General features: G+C 37.9%; 1 protein-coding gene across 5 annotated transcripts in view; it reads right to left on the minus strand.

The window, feature by feature from the left end:
* The window catches only part of ARHGAP6 (Rho GTPase activating protein 6), a 496,950-nt gene that overhangs the window by 185,199 nt on the left and 293,352 nt on the right, over positions 1–18,399 (minus strand). Inside the window, exon 1 of one of the 5 annotated variants that reach the window (XM_053580494.1) lies at positions 6,658–6,782. The exons of the other annotated variants lie outside the window; for them this stretch is intronic. Coding sequence (XP_053436469.1) covers positions 6,658–6,672 — 15 coding nt within the window. The 5' untranslated portion in view covers positions 6,673–6,782. Of the gene's footprint in view, positions 1–6,657; positions 6,783–18,399 lie in introns of those variants that run through there. 5 annotated transcript variants of the gene reach the window in all.

The raw sequence follows: 18,399 nt of genomic DNA on the forward strand, positions 1-18,399 counted from the left end.
GGCTGAACAGAGAATGTGTTGATAATTAGTAATTCAACACATTGTTAAAATAACAGTATTTCACAGTCTCTCAACCTGACCATTTGCTAGAATAAAACTATTTTATTTATATAGCTATTTTCAGTTGAATAACTGCATTACAAGAAAAATGCTAATGGAAATTGATTGGAAAGAATGATTCCATTTTATATAAAAATAGAAGTTGTAATAAACAGTCTAGTACAAGTGTCCTTATGATAAAAGGATTTTTTTCCTTCTGGGTAGATGCCCAGTAATGGGATTGCAGGATCAAATGGGAGGTCTAGCTTAAGTGCTTTGAGGTTTCTCCATACTTCCTTCCAGAAAGGTTGTACTAGTTTGCAGTCCCACCAGCAGTGTAAAAGTGTTCCCTTCTCTCCACATCCATGCCAGCATCTGCAGTTTTGAGATTTTGTGATGTGGGCCATTCTCACTGGGGTTAGATGATATCTCAGGGTTGTTTTGATTTGCATTTCTCTAATATATAGAGATGATGAACATTTTTTCATGTGTTTGTTAGCCATTCGTCTGTCATCTTTAGAGAAAGTTCTATTCATGTCTCTTGCCCATTGATATATGGGATTGTTGGCTTTTTTCATGTGGATTAATTTGAGTTCTCTATAGATCCTAGTTATCAAGCTTTTGTCTGATTCAAACTATGCAAATATCCTTTCCCATTGTGTAGGTTGTCTCTTTGCTTTGGTTATTGTCTCCTTAGCTGTACAGAAGCTTTTCAGTTTAATGAAGTCCCATTTGTTTATTTTTGTTGTTGTTGCAATTGCCATGGCAGTCTTCTTCATGAAGTCTTTCCCCAGGCCAATATCTTCCAGTGTTTTTCCTATGCTTTCTTGGAGGATTTTTATTGTTTCATGCCTTCAATTTAAGTCTTTTATCCATCTTGAATCAATTTTTGTGAGTGGGGAAAGGTGTGGGTCCAGTTTCAGTCTTTTACATGTAGACATCCAGTTCTCCCAACACCATTTATTGAATAGGGAGTCTTTCCCCCAAGGTACGTTCTTGTTTGGTTTATGGAAGATTAGGTGGTTGTAAGATGTTAGTTTCATTTCTTGGTTTTCAATTCGATTCCAAGTGTCTATGTCTCTGTTTTTGTGCCAGTACCATGCTGTCTTGAGCACTATGGCTTTGTAGTACAGACTAAAATCTGGTATGCTGATGCCCCCAGCTTTATTTTTGTAACTAAGAACTGCCTTAGCTATATGGGGTTTTTTCCGGTTCCATACAAAATGCAGAATCATTTTTTCCAAATCTTGAAAGTACGATGTTGGTATTTTGATAGGAATGGCATTGAATAGGTAGATTGCTTTGGGAAGTATAGACATTTTAACAATGTTGATTCTTCCCATCCATGAGCATGGTATGTTCTTCCATTTGTTAATATCCTCTGCTATTTCCTTTCTGAGGATTTCATAGTTTTCTTTATAGAGGTCCTTCACCTCCTTCGTTAGGTATATTCCTAGGTATTTCATTTTCTTTGAAACTATGGTGAAGGGAGTTGTGTCCTTAATTAGCTTCTCATCTTGACTGTTATTGGTGTATACAAAGGCTACTGACTTGTGGACATTGATTTTATATCCTGAAACATTACTGTATTTTTTGATGACTTCTAGGAGTCTTGTGGTTGAGTCTTTGGGGTTCTCTAAGTATAAGATCATGTCATCAGCAAAGAGCGAGAGTTTGACCTCCTCTGCTCCCATTTGGATTCCCTTTATTTCCTTGTCTTGCCTAATTGTATTGGCTAGAACTTCCAGCACTATGTTGAATAGTAAAGGTGACAGAGGACAACCTTGTCTGGTTCCAGTTCTAAGAGGAAAAGCTTTCAGTTTTACTCCATTCAGTAAAATATTGGCTGTGGGTTTGTCATAGATAGCTTCAATCAGTTTTAGAAATGTGCCACCTATGCCTGTACTCTTCAGTGTTCTAATTAGAAAAGGATGCTGGATTTTATCAAATGCTTTTTCTGCATCTATTGAGAGGATCATGTGATCCTTATTTTTGCCTCTGTTAATATGGTGGATAATGTTTATGGACTTACGTCTGTTAAACCAGCCTTGCATCCCTGGGATGAAGCCTACTTGATCATGATGAATGACTTTTTTGATGATAAGCTATAATCTATTGGTTAGGATTTTGTTGAGAATTTTTGCATCTATATTCATGAGTGAGATTGGTCTGAAATTCTCCTTTTTGTTTGGGTCTTTTCCTGGTTTTGGTATCAGGTTGATGTTTGCTTCATAGAATGTGTTGGGAAAGATTCCCTCTTCCTCAATTTTTTGGAATAATTTCTGCAGTACAGGAATACAATCGCCAAAATGTGGAAACAGCCTAAATGCCCACCAACCCAGGAATGGATTTACAAGCTGTGGTATATGTATACCATGGAATACTATTCAGCTATTAAAAAAAATGGAGACTTTACATCCTTCGTATTAACCTGGATGGAAGTGGAAGACATTATTCTTAGTAAAGCATCACAAGAATGGAGAAGCATGAATCCTATGTACTCAATTTTGATATGAGGACAATTAATGACAATTAAGGTTATGGGGGGGGGAAGCAGAAAGAGGGACGGAGGGAGGGGGGTGGGGCCTTGGTGTGTGTCACACCTTATGGGGGCAAGACATGATTGCAAGAGGGACTTTACCTAACAATTGCAATCAGTGTAACCTGGCTTATTGTACCCTCAATGAATCCCCAACAATAAAAAAAAAATAGAAGTTGTGTGCTAGAGAGAAATATAAAAGTAATAATTTCTTCCAGTCCTTTCAAAATAATTACCTCTATAGGGATTAAAGATGATATTTATGTTTTGACATAAGTAATAGCTTATTTTTAGTTCATTTCATATGCTTAGACTTTCCATGTTTCGGGAAATTTTAAGAAAAGGAGATTTTTTTTGTAGCCTCATAAAACTGCATCATTCCTAGAAGCCTCATAAATTGACAATGAGATCTTACTGACATTCTATCTTTGTACTTCCCCAAAAGGACTCCTGGATAGAAAAATAGTAAGTATTAAAACAAAGAGAGTGCCCAGGTATGGTTGCCAAAGCAACCATAATCATATTTCCTTTGAACTGTGGTAGAGCATCCACCACAGTTCAATACAAGTTCACGTTTCCTCAGGAAGTTCATACATGTTTAAAGTTCTTAAGATATGCAACATATCATTCCAATTAAGCAGATGATGATAGGGATATAGAATAGGAACCGAAATGCCCATTGCATTCCCATTATGTAAGAGAGATGGGAAAATGATACTTGCTATCATATGGAACAGCTGAGAGAATATTTCCTTCCATTTCACTCCATTCAACATGCATTGGAAGCACTACATAAGTTCAGCCCACAGATAATGTAATACACACAGATTAAATGAGATGAAATTCCCTGGAAGATCTTGATGGCCCGAGACGACTATGACAAATTCCATAGAATGGCTGGTATGCACACTCTACAAATTGCCATTTTGTGGATAAAATGGTGAATATTTTGACCATCAGTTTGTCTTCACAGTGAAGAGAGGAAAACTTTTCCCATGCAATTTTGAAGAAACTACTACTACTCATTTGTATCTCAGATGATGTTGCCTTCAAGACTAAAGGGGGATTTTGATCTCTCAAGGAAATGGTCAATATCTCAGAGACTAGTAGTCAGAAGTTACCTCACTGGACTCTAAATGATCTCTGCTGGTATTTTACAACTTATACACCCCCTCCAATTCTGAAAGTCTGTTATGAAGTTGGAATGTTTGGAAGTCCACATGCATTTTCCCATAGAAACCATGATACATAGTGGTTTTGGTTCCCAGGCCAGCTCAGGAAGTCTCAGGCAGTGTTCATGGGATGGCGAATGAACACTGTGTTGGGATCAGAGGTACCCATCTGTATCAGTTCCTTCTTTGAACCTCCAGGCCAAAGAGCATCTCCCGTGAGGCCCACACTGAGTCCCCTGAATTCTGCAGAATAGACTGGCCCACCAGAGACTGGCTCAATGTGTCATTTGCTGGAAATGAAATAACTTTTTTGCCACATGATTATATAGAAGTTCAAATTTCTGAGACTCAGTCTCCTCCCTGATAAGTCAGATGTTTGGGAAAAATAGACTTGGTGCTAAGCTTGTCTTGCTCTGTAATTAGATTGCCTTCAGATCCATGGATAACTCCTGGTATTCCTGTTTGTTTGTATAATAACAATGGGTTCCACAAGGGGTGGATGAAAAGATAGCACAAGGATGGAAACAGAGTTAGGATAAGCATTTTACCTTTGGTGAGGGATTGGAGTCATATATTTTTGGAAAGGAATTTGCTGAAGAAAATTTTTCACCAGCATTTTTCACTGAACTGATAATGTGATAAGAAGCACTCTCCAATTTCACCCTTTCCATGAGGTCCTTTTTGTGTAACCTCTACCTCATCTTCCTGCTGTCTCCTTCTCCTCCTTTTAAAAAATATTTCTTTGTTGTTGCATCTAGTGAATTAATCACCATATCATTTACTTTATTTACTGTCTATGTATTAAGCCATCCCTTGACCCTCCAGGTAGAAAGTACACCAGGGCAGAGATTTGTGTCTGTTTGTTCAAAGGTGTATATCCAAAGCCTAGAACAACATCTACACATGGTAAGTATTCAATACATATGTATTGCATAAATGAATGAATCACTGAATGAGGGAAAAGAAGCAGGCTCTTCTTCAGAGAATACTCAATAAAATAGTTAAACATTTCAAATTATATATTTTCCAAAGGAGAAAAGAGGGTATCAACTGAAGACAAATTTCAGAATATTATTAAATCAAGTAAGAGGGCAATGACCATTTGTGCTGTAAAATGGTAAGGAGACCCAATACTCCTAACTATTACCCATCAATTTCAGTAACCAGAGTGGTTGTTTAGATGGAGATGCTCTTGACATATTAGAAATCAACCTCTAGGGCGGCGCCTGTGGCTCAAGGAGTAGGGCGCCGGTCCCATATGCTGGAGGTGGCGGGTTCAAACCTAGCCCCGGCCAAAAGAAAAAAAAAAAAAAAAAGAAATCAACCTCTATAAAAAAATGAATGCTTCTTGCATCGTGGGCTGTACGTAGGCCTGAGATATGCCTGGTACAATGGAATACTCCCCGGGCCAGAAGCTACCAGGCCTTCAGAATCAGCGGGTATACATTTGAATTTTTGTTCTGCCTCTTAATGCCTCTTGACTTTGAGCAGATAGAGAACTTCCCAGACCTCAGTTTTCTCACCTATAAAATTGGCATATGGCTCCATGCCTTGCAAATTTATTGTGAGGATGAAACGAAATGATGTAAGGAAACCCAGAACGACAGGAACTTCAGTAAAGTGATGGCCACTCCCACTGTTGCTCTCACCAGCAGTAGCCTTGCTCCAGTTCCCTTTTCTATAAAAACAACAAGTTGGATAAGAAGGATTCTAAATGAACCTGCCACTCTGAAAATCCTGTACGGTCAGTTTTACTCCCTCAAGTATGTAATTATGGGGCTGGGTGAAGAAACAAGATCTTTTAAAGAGACTCTAGACTTACCTATAAAGGCTTATTATGTATTGTGAATTGTCTGTGTTGTGATTTTACAATCATAACCATAAAATATAATTTTTCCTTAAAAATATTCTAGAAGAAAAGTTTTCCATGCCTTGGCAATTCAAACTCCAGAGAGTTTCCCAATGTCTAGAAAAGGCTGACAAAGCCCAATATTTTAAAGATAATTTTGTGTTAAAATCTTCCTTTTGTTTTTATGACTATGTCCCCAAATAGAATCCTAGAAAAGAGAAGTGTAGTTTAGAAATATCAAGAAACCACCTAAGAATCCAGTAGGGTTTCATATACATTTAGTTCATTTATACTTTACATTTGTTATTAATTTATAAGTTCCCATATTTCTACTGCCCTAAATAGGATGAATTTGACAACTCATGGAATCATGGCAAAAAAAGAAAATCAACTTACATAAAGGCTATTTTTCTTTTGAGTCATATGCATGCCATAAGATAACTTTAAAGCAGCACTTACGTGACAGAGACACTTACTTGGGATTAGCAGAAAATAATTTACTTGTTGCCATCTATTCTTTAAAAGTCTTTTTAAAGAAATTATATGTTGAAAGAGTTCTCAAAGGAGAAAAATCTTTTAATTCTAATACTTCTGACCAAAACAAAAAAAAAAATGATCTGAAATATCCCAAATACATTAGTGAAAAAGACTTCCCTTTAATACAAACAGAATTCTTAATTCCTTGAAGCATGTCTTAGTGCAACCAACACACCTGTCCTTTGGGTCATGTCCAGATCTCTCTCTCTCTTTCTTTCTCTCTCACACACACACAAAATTGCACCACCCACTTCGCTCATTTCCTCCTGTGACCAGAAAATGGAATGTTTTACTGCAAGTGTGCACGCCTGTTTTATTTACATAAAAATAATGACTTAAACCACTAAAGAAGCACAAGAGCATAATCTCAGCTGAAATTAGTCAAAATGAATACCAAGTTTTTAAAATCAAAATGAATCTTAAATTCTATTATATTTCCCCCCAGATGAACAGTTACTATATTAGAATAAACATTCATATCACATAATTAAATACAGCTGACCTAGAAACACCCAACTTACAAAGATCCTGTACATGGGAACAGCCAGACCAGGAACAGGGCAGGCTCTCCCCAGACTTGAAGGTGAGAAGGATTCCCCTAGGATTCCCCGTGGTCTCTTCCTGCTGAATACTAGTGGTGGTGATTAGAGTTGAAGGGGGAAATGGCAAGCCAGAGGCCTCGTGCCACGGCAGTAGTGTCTTCCCGCCATTCTCACCAAAGAGTCCATTTCCCATAAATGTTCCAAAAAGTGCCTTGGTTCCCAGGCCGGTCCATCAGAAGTCTGCTGGACTCACAGTGCAGCTGGAACTGTGCTATTAATACTAGGCTGACTTCCCACTTGGAAGCCAACCCCAGCCCTGACAGTGCTGTCAGCTCTGTTATGGTTAAATGGATTTGTGGGCGGTCCTGGGAGCCTGCCAGTAAGAACATCCTTTCTGTGGGAAAATTCCGGCTGAGGCCCAAACAACTCACTGTCAAACATGGTTGTAGACCCTAAGTTGGGAGAACCTTAAGCATTGACCATTCAATCATCACCTTTCCCTTCTGGAAATGCTTGAGTGATCATTATACTAAACTCATGCACTGATAAACATAATACTTAGGCCAATACTCAGCACGTGCCCTGCAAGTAATGAGCATATTGTGCTGTCAACATTAATAAGTCAGCAGATTGGCCCTCCCCCTACACACACAAATATACCCATGTACACACACACTCCACCATATGATGCTCCGTGCAAATACTATATGTTTTTATCTATACAGAAATGTCTGTCTTTTCTTGAGGAAATGAATCATGATCCAGGCTTAAGCTGTGTGCTTTAATCATCATTCTGAGGATTGATTTGTACACATTCATGCACATTCTCAAATGGCTTCCCATGCCAAAAAGACAACAGTAGGACAACCCAGACTAATGTATATATACTATGTATATGTGCATGCATATGTACATATAACCACTTTTTCAGAAAATATGGATGTTAACTGACCTTTAAAATGCTTTCAAAGTGTATTATCCAGTTCAAGCATACTTAGTACCACATCCATCTGTGGGTAGCTAATTAGAAATTCATGCCCCACTAACGTGCTTCCAAAATGAAGGTGAATTGAAAGTATCTACATCTGCATTGCTTGTGAAAAATATCATCCTCCGCATTATTGACGAAATCTCAATACAAACCTCCCCCTCCAAGAAGCCGAGATCCTTAGAAATTTTTCAGTCTGATCAACACACAGAGGTAAGCCCCAGACAAAAGTTCTCTAACCAGGTATTTATAGAAAAGGCAATAAAGAATTTCCCTATCCAAGTTAGGCTGACAACTGTGCTGTAGAGATAGAAGGGGGAAGAAAGGGGTAGAAGGTGGTATTAATGCCACAAAGTGCTCTCTCCCAGGCAAAAGTATTTAAAGACAAAAACATCAAAAAAGCAGTTCTAATTGTAAATCACCCCGAGAACTAAGCTCCTTGCTTTTAGGAAATTTACTGATCTTGGCCAGTGCTTAGAAGTCTTTAGTGTTGAGGTATTTGCTAGAGCAGTGGTTCTCAACCTTCCTAATGCTGCAGCTCTTTAATACAGTTCCTGTGAGTCGCGACCCACAGTGTGCTAGAGTGTCCTTATTTGATCAGAAACGACCTGTCTCAGGCAACAGTAATGCTTACACTGTGTGGTAAAAGAAAAAGGGAGCATGGCAAATATATCAATCTGTGCTAACTTGTCCCAAGGGCCACACCTATTTCTTAGTAGTTAAGCAAACTCAGTTTAGGATAAGGTGTTTGAAACTGAAAATGTGGCAAGTGGCCCAGATGAATTTCTGCCTGACCCCTCCCTCTTATTTCAATTTGCTCTTCCCTAATTGCTCTGCCTCCTCTCCCTCAACACGTTTTGGTCACTTTCCCTGACCCCATCGTTGGAAAGGGTATACCCATAAAGTCATATCCTAGAAAGGTCACTGCCTAAGATTTTTAATGAGCCAACAATCATTTGTGACTGCATCATGCAAACTTCATGCAAAGAAATGCTCAGGATACCTGAAAGAACAGAGAAATGGATTATCCCCACGCTAACAAAGCAGGTTGAATTTTTGGTGCCTGATGGCTAATAAATGTTTAATAATAACTATGGGAGAATGTGGTCTCTCATACAACTGATAGTAACATGGTGGTTCAGTAGTTAACCTTTACCACTTCTCACTTCTTTAGTGCCTTCCAAAATCTACCAAAGAGAACCTAACAATTGAGAATATCCAAACTGATCAGGGTCAGTGTGCAACACCTGGCCTGAAAGGTTGTGATGATTTAATGAGATAGAAATTATGAAGCACTTAAGACAGCATCTGGCACATGTAAAGATCTATACATGAATATATGTTCACCACCACCACCACCATCATCACATCATCATCACCACCACTACCAGCATCGTCATTTATTATGGAATGAGGACTGCTAATTATAAAATTTAGTTAGGAGAGGAATGTCATCCATGATAGAGTAAACTCAAAGGTAAACACGCTAATAATATATACTTCTTCTACATAGAAAGATGCCCTGATAGTTCATATACTGTATACTTTCCCCAGGGACCATATGTCTACTTTTCTTCCATTACCATGGAGGGTGACCCCCCAAAATTTAGATAAATGACCAATTTCATTGGGGACACTAGACACATTTTTCTGGAAACTTTGTGGACCAGATAGTAAAATGTAGAAAAAATGGCTGTACATTCAGATGTACTGAATAACTGTTTATATCAGGTAACAATTATTTTTTTTTTATATTTATTTTTTTTTATTAAATCATAACTGTATACAATGATATGATTATGGGGCATCATACACTCACTTCATAAACCATTTGACACATTTTTATCACAGTGGTTAACATAGCCTTTCCGGCGTTATCTCAGTTACTGTGCCAAAACATTTACATTCTACATTTACCAAGTTTCGCAAATACCCCTGTAATATGCACCACAGGTGTGATCCCACCGATCCCCCTCCCTCTACCCACCCCCCCTTTCCCACTTCCCCCTATTGTTAAGTTGTAGCTGGGTTATAGTTTTCATGTGAGAGTCCCAAATTAGTTTCATAGTAGGGCTGTGTACATTGGGTATTAGAGAAGGCAAATCTATAATGGCAGATACTTTGGCCCATCTTGTTCAACATGTTCATCAACAACTTATTCAAAGGCATGGATCGTGCTTATCAAATTTGCACTAGACAGTAAGCTAGGAAGAATAGATGATATGACAGGAGAAAGAATAAGGGCTTTGAAATAAAGTTTTACTTTATGTATAATCATTTTATTAGAGAAAAATATTAGAATGACACCAAAATAAAAAGATATAAGAAATTAGAAGTTTTCATTTAAATCATAACAAAATTGTACAGAAAGAGACATTTGAGTTTAATTCTGTGGAAAGGAATAGGTAGAACTCTTAGATTGTTCACTAAGCTCAAATGAACTCAGAGTCTGACCAAAACCTCAAACCAGGCAATGGAAACTTGGGCTGCATGAAGAGAATTTTAAAATCCAACTGGAAAAAAGTGACAATGGATTCTACCCAGGTCAACCCTAAACTCTGCTCTGGAAGCCGCACCTTTGAATGGCACTAATGCATCTCCAGCAAGCCCTGAAAAGGGTAGTGTGGACAGGAAGGGACATGTTCTAGAAACGTCATCTTACAAACCTTTGAAGTCCACAAAAGAAATTAAGGTTGTTGAGTCTGGAGTTGTGAAGACGATGTAGTAACAGAAATGCTGACTTTAAATATTTGAATGGTGAATTCAGTACTAGATCTGGCCTCCCTTTCAAGAAAGCAGATTTCAAATGATGGAATGGGAATTTCAGAGTAGGCCTGGGCCTCTCTCAAGGAGAGCCTTTCTAAAAAAGACATTCATCCAAGACTAAGTGACTTAGGGGGAAGGCAACTCTGAACACAGGTCCATGCAGGTGACCATATGCTTTGGATGAACAGCAAGTATACTGACCTTTGGGGTTAAGTTTCAATAAACTATATAAGAAAGAGAGGGGAGGGAGGGGTGCATTAAGGGAAACGGAGATGCTCAGAAATGGGGAAAGTGAAATTTACCGCTGAATTTGGGTGGTTGAGGAGTGGAGCAGGTAGCACAGTCTCCATGTTAGATGAATGCATACTAATTAATTAAGGCCCAAACCAAACTTTAGAACTTTATTCAGTGCTAGTCCTATTCTGAAAACAACTGAGTCAAAGACAGCTTTCCCAGTTCCCTATTGGCTAATCCATCCCCTTGAACACTTGCATGGTCTTTTATGCTTTTCCATGTTCCTACAATACCTTAGCTACTGGGTATGTAGGAGATGCTTACCAAGGACTTGAGGCTTGATTAACTTCCTAGTTTTTCTTCAGCGGGAGGAGTTCAGGTTAAAGAATGAGGAATGATTAGTCAACAAGGCAAAATGGCTATTTGCTTGACTGCTTTCCCTAGGGTATGCAACCCTCACATAACTTGAAGTATTTTGACATCAAGGTGACTGAAAATATGTTCCTTTATTGTTTGTGGTGAAAGATTATAGAAGTATGCCAATGTGGGTTTCTTCTTAAACCTTGTGATCACTGCTAATTTTTAAAATTTGTCTGTTAAAAAATATTATACTTTCTACGTCTGTTGGGATACTAACAAATTTTGTTAGGCTATGCTTCAATGCTATAGTGATTTAATATAATTATTGATATAATATTATAAAAATATATACCATATATTATATCTTAATTTATGTACCATTTAGTATCTAATAAAAACTTACTAGAATATTTGCATCTACCTAATCACTATAAGGTTAAATTACACCAAAGGAAATTTATCACATAATTAACAAAAAATCTGTGTTGCTTTGACGCTGAAATGAGGAAAATAATGCTCAAGTGTTAAGGCAAGGTTAAAGCATAATTGATGGGAGGAGGACATTTTCAAATATCCTTTTTACCTCTTTGTTGCTGTGTTGGTTACATACTTAGTACTACCCGGACCTGTGCCTCTCATTAATTCATTTTCATTTTTTCTTGCTGAGGAATTTCATCACAGCCATATTACCTGTCAGTAGATGATAGTTCAGGTCAATTTAAAATGCCACGGCTTTTGCTTCTGCAGCCTCTGAGTATTTCATTCTGGTTTTAATTGCAAGGATGTTGTGCTTATGACCAATCCAATCCCAAACTGCATTGAACTGCGAAATCATTTTCTTTTCTTTTAATTTCAGATTAACAAAATCATTCTCTTTTATTCACCTTTTCTAATTAATTTAAAATGATAGACATGTACATAAAGCATCATTCTTTATGGACACTGGTTAGACTTAATCACTTCCAAGGCAATGGGCATGGATGGCATCCAAGAGGCCCTCCTTCACAGGGTTCTTGGCTTTTCTCCCACTCAGTTGGTGGGAAATGCTTTCTCTTTTTAGGTTAAATGATGGATGGGGTTAGGGAAACCTTTATCTTACACTCTCATAATTTGGCTCATTTCTTCATTGGTCTCCAATTCAGACATGTTTTTTGGTCAGTTCATCAGACTCCTAATTCTATCTACTGCATACAAAAAAGTAGCTGTAGTCTTTTTTTTCTCCTATCTCCCCCCTCCCATAGTTGCAGCACCTTTTGGATGTGGGATCTCTCTGGCCAGCATCTGCCCACAGACAGCATCTACCCCCATGCTAATAAGTCACTTATAGTCCAGGCATTATCTTAGGTATCCTATAAGCCAGTGGTTCTCAACCTTCCTAATGCCACAACCCTTTAATACAGTTCCTCATGTTGTGGTGACCCCCAACCATAAAATTATTTTCATTGTTGCTTCATAACTGTAATTTTGCTACTGCTATGAATCATAATGTAAATATCTGATATGCAAGATATATTTAGGTGACTCCTGTGAAAGGGTCATTCGACCTCTAAAGGGGTCACGACCCACAGGTTGAGAACCGCTGCTATAAGCCATGACCCTAGAGACATAGTGATTTTCTTAATAAATATCTGTTACATGGATAGAGAAGCTAAAAATACCAGGTATGTCTATTTTTTCTCAAACATGGGTCTTAACTCTATTTTTTCAATTGAGATATAATTCACATACCATACAATTCACATTTTAAAGTATAGTCTCAGGGTCACGTAACCATCACCACAACCAATTTTAGAACATTTTCATCACCTCGGAAAGAAATCTATATCATTAACAGGTACTCCCCACTCTTTTCTCCCTCAGCTCCTGGCAGCCATGAATCTGCTTTCTGTCTCTATGCATTTGTCTGTTCTGGACATTTCATATAAGTGCACATGTATCATTCCTTATTATGACTAAATATATTCTATTGTATAGATATACCACATTTATTTAACCATTAATCATTGATGGACATTTGGATTCTTTCCACTTTGGGGCTATGATAAATAATATTGCTCTGAACATTCATGTACATGTTTCTATGTGGACATATGTTTTCATTTCTTCTATATAGACATCTAAGAATGGAATTTCTGGGTCATATGGTTAAGTCTATGTCTTAACTATATCTTAAACTTTTCTTCAGCGCATCATGAGTCATCTCAATTCTCCTGTAAATTCTCTTATAATTTAGTGATTTTCTATATTTTTGTAATAGGAAAATTAGTTTGACATATTTTATTTTGTCATCATAAAGGTCATCCATCCATGTTCATGAACAATTTAATGCAAAATTCTGCAGAAAGTTAAAATTAAATCCTAGGTATTTATTTTATTAAAAATAAATTCATCTTGATTTAGAAGAATTCTGCATTTAACAGAATGAGTCAATTTCCCAATGATTAACAATACTTCTATTAGTATCTGTTATAGCATTTGCTTAAAAGAGTAAATACCTCTGGCAGTGCCTGTGGCTCAAAGGAGTAGGGTGCTGGCCCCATATGCCGGAGGTGCTGGGTTCAAACCCAGCCCTAGCCAAAAAAAAAAAAAAAAGAGTAAACACCTCAGGTAATAGATATTATAAGGCATTTCTTCTCTATATGAATGTCAAATTCTCTGAGAGCTTATATCAGTCTACATAGAAGCATTATCTGCTCACCATAATATCTGGCACTGTCAAATCCATCCTATGTGAGACAAAGGGACCAACCTGATTTAATGCTATCAGAAAAAAATAACTTTTTCTATGTAAACTTCTTTTTACATTCAGGACCACATAATTACTAAGATTATCAGTCATAAGAAGAAACTTTGTTAGATAATAAGAGAAAATTATATATAATTAACAAATTAATTCTCTAAATGGCACTTAAAGAAGATTAAAGGTAACCAGTTTTGCTCATATGCATTGTCAATATAACTTCCAAATCTTATTTAGCCTACAATAAAAGCTTGTTAAAAATGTGTTTTGGTATCAAACTTCCTATCACCATGTCCCAAAGCATTCAAAATTCTTAATCATCTTAGCATAAGCATTATTAAACACTGTAATTTTATACTGTGTTTGCTTCACACTTATAAATATTCCCTCCTTCCCTTGTCTTCTAAGAAGATATTCCTTCAGGAATATGGATCTTGTAGAGTTCAGATTTGTCTTCTTTTTGTCTCCTTCAGCATCAGTGAAATCATTTTGTAAAATCCCCTGGGATTTGCAACTGGCAGCAATTTATCAGTTACATTGGATAAGATTTGCTTTTGAATTTTATATGGATTCTGTCCACAAACACGACACAGTTTTCTACCGTTTTACTTGACTAAGAAAACAAATCAAAAAAGTCATATAAAAATATATATATACTTCAAAATCATAACAAAGGTATTGTCCCCCCTGATACTTTACTCTAAAAGCCCCCTTAAAACCAGAAAAAAAAACAAACAACAAAGCCATATAAAATAAAGCTGTGGTAGAGGATTTTCCAGCAGCATCATTCCTGCTAGTTTGCTTTCTTGAGATGGTTAGTGAGCTCCACAAATAGCTAATGAGGCCAGCCACCCTTGAAATCGAAGTGCTGTGCCCTGTCTCCTAATGAAGCTACAGTAAGTTAAGGGAAGTGAAACTTCTAGGGTTAACTACGGATGATGTAGACAAAGAAACCTATATTTATAGCACAGTGCAGGTTGTTTTTTAAATTGGATCTCAACTTTAAAAAAGCTCAAAAACACATATTTGGAATGCCTTTGTCCCCCCACTCAAATCCAAGTTCACTTTACTTCCCCTGCCCAGTTCACAAGCTGCGGTTCCCAAGATGGGCAAATGCACAATATTGCAATATGTAGCTCAGCCCAACAACATTTGCAAGGCAGATTTCTCTCTCATTACTACCCATGGCCAAATACATAACTTTAGGTGGTACTCTGTTTTGCCCTATTTTTCCACGTTAGTACAACATTGACCTGTATGCATATGATAATCACCAATGTCAAGGTAATCGCAAACATTTGTTATTTTAGTAAGAGCAGGTTAATGAAGCAATAAATGCTTAACAATTGGGTATCATCTCTGAGACCTATATAAATTTTCATTATCAATAATAAATAGTCTATTAAGCTTATCTTGTAAAGATAAGTTCACTGAACTTGGTTTTAGACAACTTGAGTTGAAATTGCTTTTCCACCAATAATCAGTCTTGTGAACTTAGACAAGTTAGAAGTCTCAGTTGCCTACACAACAGTAATTTTTCCTTCCCTCCTTCTTTAGAACAGAGGCCTAATGTTGTTTGGCTATTCTACTTTCCCCGTGTGACCAAGGGTGCATGACCTATCCTGGCTCCAAAGATAGATCTCATTATTTTTAGTCAGTTGTGGCTATACCATTTTATTTGCCAGGAATATTTTAAGAAGGAAAATGCATATCAGATTAAGTTTGGTTGCATAACAATTACAAAAAGAGCAAGAAATAAAAATAACAGAGGCTTTAAATAAGATGTAAGTAGAATTTGCTGCTGGGGAAAAGAAGTCAGGTGTTAGGGAATGCGAGGCACCCCCATGGGGGTAAGGCTCTCATGAATTTGCTTTGCGGGCATTTTGCTGTGCTGTCTCAGGTTCAGCCCTGCTGCTCAAGGCAACAGGAAACCCTCATTGGAGGTGCCTTGGGCGCATGACCACATTTAGCTGCGTGGGAGGCAGTGAAAGAAAAGCAGGGAGGATGCAGACAGAAGCGAAGGCAACTAGCAGTCAGTGCACAGCACGGCCCGATTCCAGCCAATGAAACATGAGGGAGCTTCTTGGAAAAAGCCTCCTCGCTGTGAAGGAGAAACAGAAAGAGATGACCTGTACTTCTTCCTCTGGTCACTGTCCTAGCTCAGTGTGATGTCTGGCACTGATACAGACCTCTTGCTACCAGCCTGAGAGTAAAGCTGACAACACACAGAGAACCCCAGAGGCTACAGGGAGAAAAACCGGCCACCCTGACATGCTGTACAGTACATGCATTCTGTGTCACCCTGGACCTCATGTCATATTAGATCGCAATTTCATTAGTGTTTAATTCTGCTGGACAAGAAGTGTTCTGTTACTTGCAGCTAAATGCCTTCAAATTCATTCAACCTGTCCAATAGACCTTTCAAATGTAAAGACAGCTATTTCTCCCTCTTGGTTTGTGTTTTCACAGGCTAAAAGGTCTAGAGACATAAAAGACCAATTAATTCTTGGTTTATAATCACTATCAAAATATAGTTTGACTGCTACCTTAGGGATATATGACTAGAGTGTTGTGTTATGGTCATCTAGCTCAAAACAGGAAAGCAGGAAAATATGATATGTCATTAAATATTTCATGTTCACGTTCATTAAAAAATAATTTTTAGTTTATCCTTTGGTTTCTTTTATTATAAATGAATGCAGAAAACTATAGTGTATTCGTTCATTTATTCAGGATGGGGTTTTCAACTCCTGACCTCACTACTTACTGGCACTGTGATGTAGAGTATGTAATTCAGTCTGTGAAAGCCACAGTTTTGTTACCTGTTTAAAAAAGGACGAAGGAATACCATCTGTCCTAGTCAGATTGGGCTACCATAACAAAATACCATAGACTGGGTGGTTTAAACAACAGACACTGATTTCTCACAATTCTGGAGGATGGAAGTCTGAGATGAGGTGCCAGCAGAGTCTGGTTCTAGTGAGGCCTCTCTTTCTGGCTTCCAGACAACTACCTTCTCACTGAATCCTCACATGGGGGGGTGATGGAGAGAGAGAGAGAGAGAGAGAGAGAGAGAGAGAGAGAGGGAGGGAGAGGGAGGGAGAGAGATATCCAGTCTCTTCTTCTTATAAGGACACTACACTCATCAGGAGGACCCCATCTCCATGACCTCATTTAAACCTAATCACCACCCAAAGGTCCTTCCTCCAAATATCACACAGAGGGACAGAGGTTAAGGCTTTGATATAGGAATTTGGGGATAAGGAACAGAAACAATCCATAAAACCTTATCTCTTCTTAGGAGCATGTGAAGATCAAAAAATACGTAAGTGGGATAATGGCAATTATAAAGAGTTACTCAATAACTAGAAAATATTATATCATGGGCAACACCAAAGGCACAAAGATGAAGCGAGTAGATCCAGTTCAATTTCTTTCATTCATTCATTCATTTGTGTATATATACATACAGGTTCCACCTAGTTCCAAAAGGCATTGCAAGCAACTGGAAGGAAAATATAAAAACTATAGCAATGTTTGAAGTTAGATAATAGATAGTAGCTATAGAGGAACTGCAGTTAGTTAAACAAAGAACAGACACCAAGTGACAGAAAGATGACACAATGAGAAAAAACCATGAGGAAAGAGAAGGAAAGCCAAGGAAAGGTATCTGAGAGTAGACTAGAGAGAGAGAAGTGGGTAAGGAAAGGGGTGGGAGAAAGAAATAGTTAGAAAAGTTGTGTCTACAGCCCTGTAAATTTTATTGTTGCTAAAGAGTTGTACTTTTCAGTGATAAGTTCCCTTTGAGTCTTGTGTGGAGTGGTGTTTCAGTCCTTGCAGGAGCTAAGATATTTTTCTCCTCTTATACTCTTGTAAGTTTGCAATGGATTTCCCCAACCTCAAATAACCAAGCATGTCTGTGTTTCTCATAGTATTGATGATCCTAAAACAATGTGGTAGCTGATGCCAGGGAATTGATGACAAAGTGAAAGATATGTGCCTAGAGTAGGAGGAGAGGTGGCCTAAGGTGGAAACTTATTTGTTTAAGGAGCAGATGAAGGCTAAGACGCCTGTAAAGGCTCAGATTTTACCTTACAAACACAGTGTTACCTAATCATATGTACCTTCATATTAACCTGATATTTAAAAAAAGATGGCTGCAAAGGAGTCCAACACGTATTAATTGTGATAGGTGGGAGGAGAAATTAAGACAAACAAAGAAGGTGTGGAAAAGGGAAGGAAAAGGGGTTGTCAAGGAAGACAGAGTTGGATTCAAGGGCTACAGAGGTTACATGCAATAAGGACTCACCCACCTGAATTTTGCAGTCAGATCTCCTTGAAAAAAGGAGACTCAGGAGAGTAATGGGGTAGAAGCCAGCTGGCAGAGGTTGGAAGAGAGGAAAGAGATGAGTACGTGAACTAGTTTTGAGAGGAAACTATCCTTAATAGAGATTTAGTTGTAAAAGAGACATGTCAGGGGAGGTTTGGGGAAAGAAAGGGTTTTGACCTAATGAAATGACTGAATGTGTAGAAGGGAAGTTGAAGGTCGAGGTGAGTGAGAAAATACTATTTAGAATGACCCTCAGGAAGCAGGGCTATGTAGGTAGTATTTGAACAAGAAGACAGATACTTG

The sequence above is a fragment of the Nycticebus coucang genome, chromosome X (genome assembly GCF_027406575.1).
Source record: "Nycticebus coucang isolate mNycCou1 chromosome X, mNycCou1.pri, whole genome shotgun sequence".
Taxonomy (NCBI): Eukaryota; Metazoa; Chordata; class Mammalia; order Primates; family Lorisidae; genus Nycticebus; species Nycticebus coucang.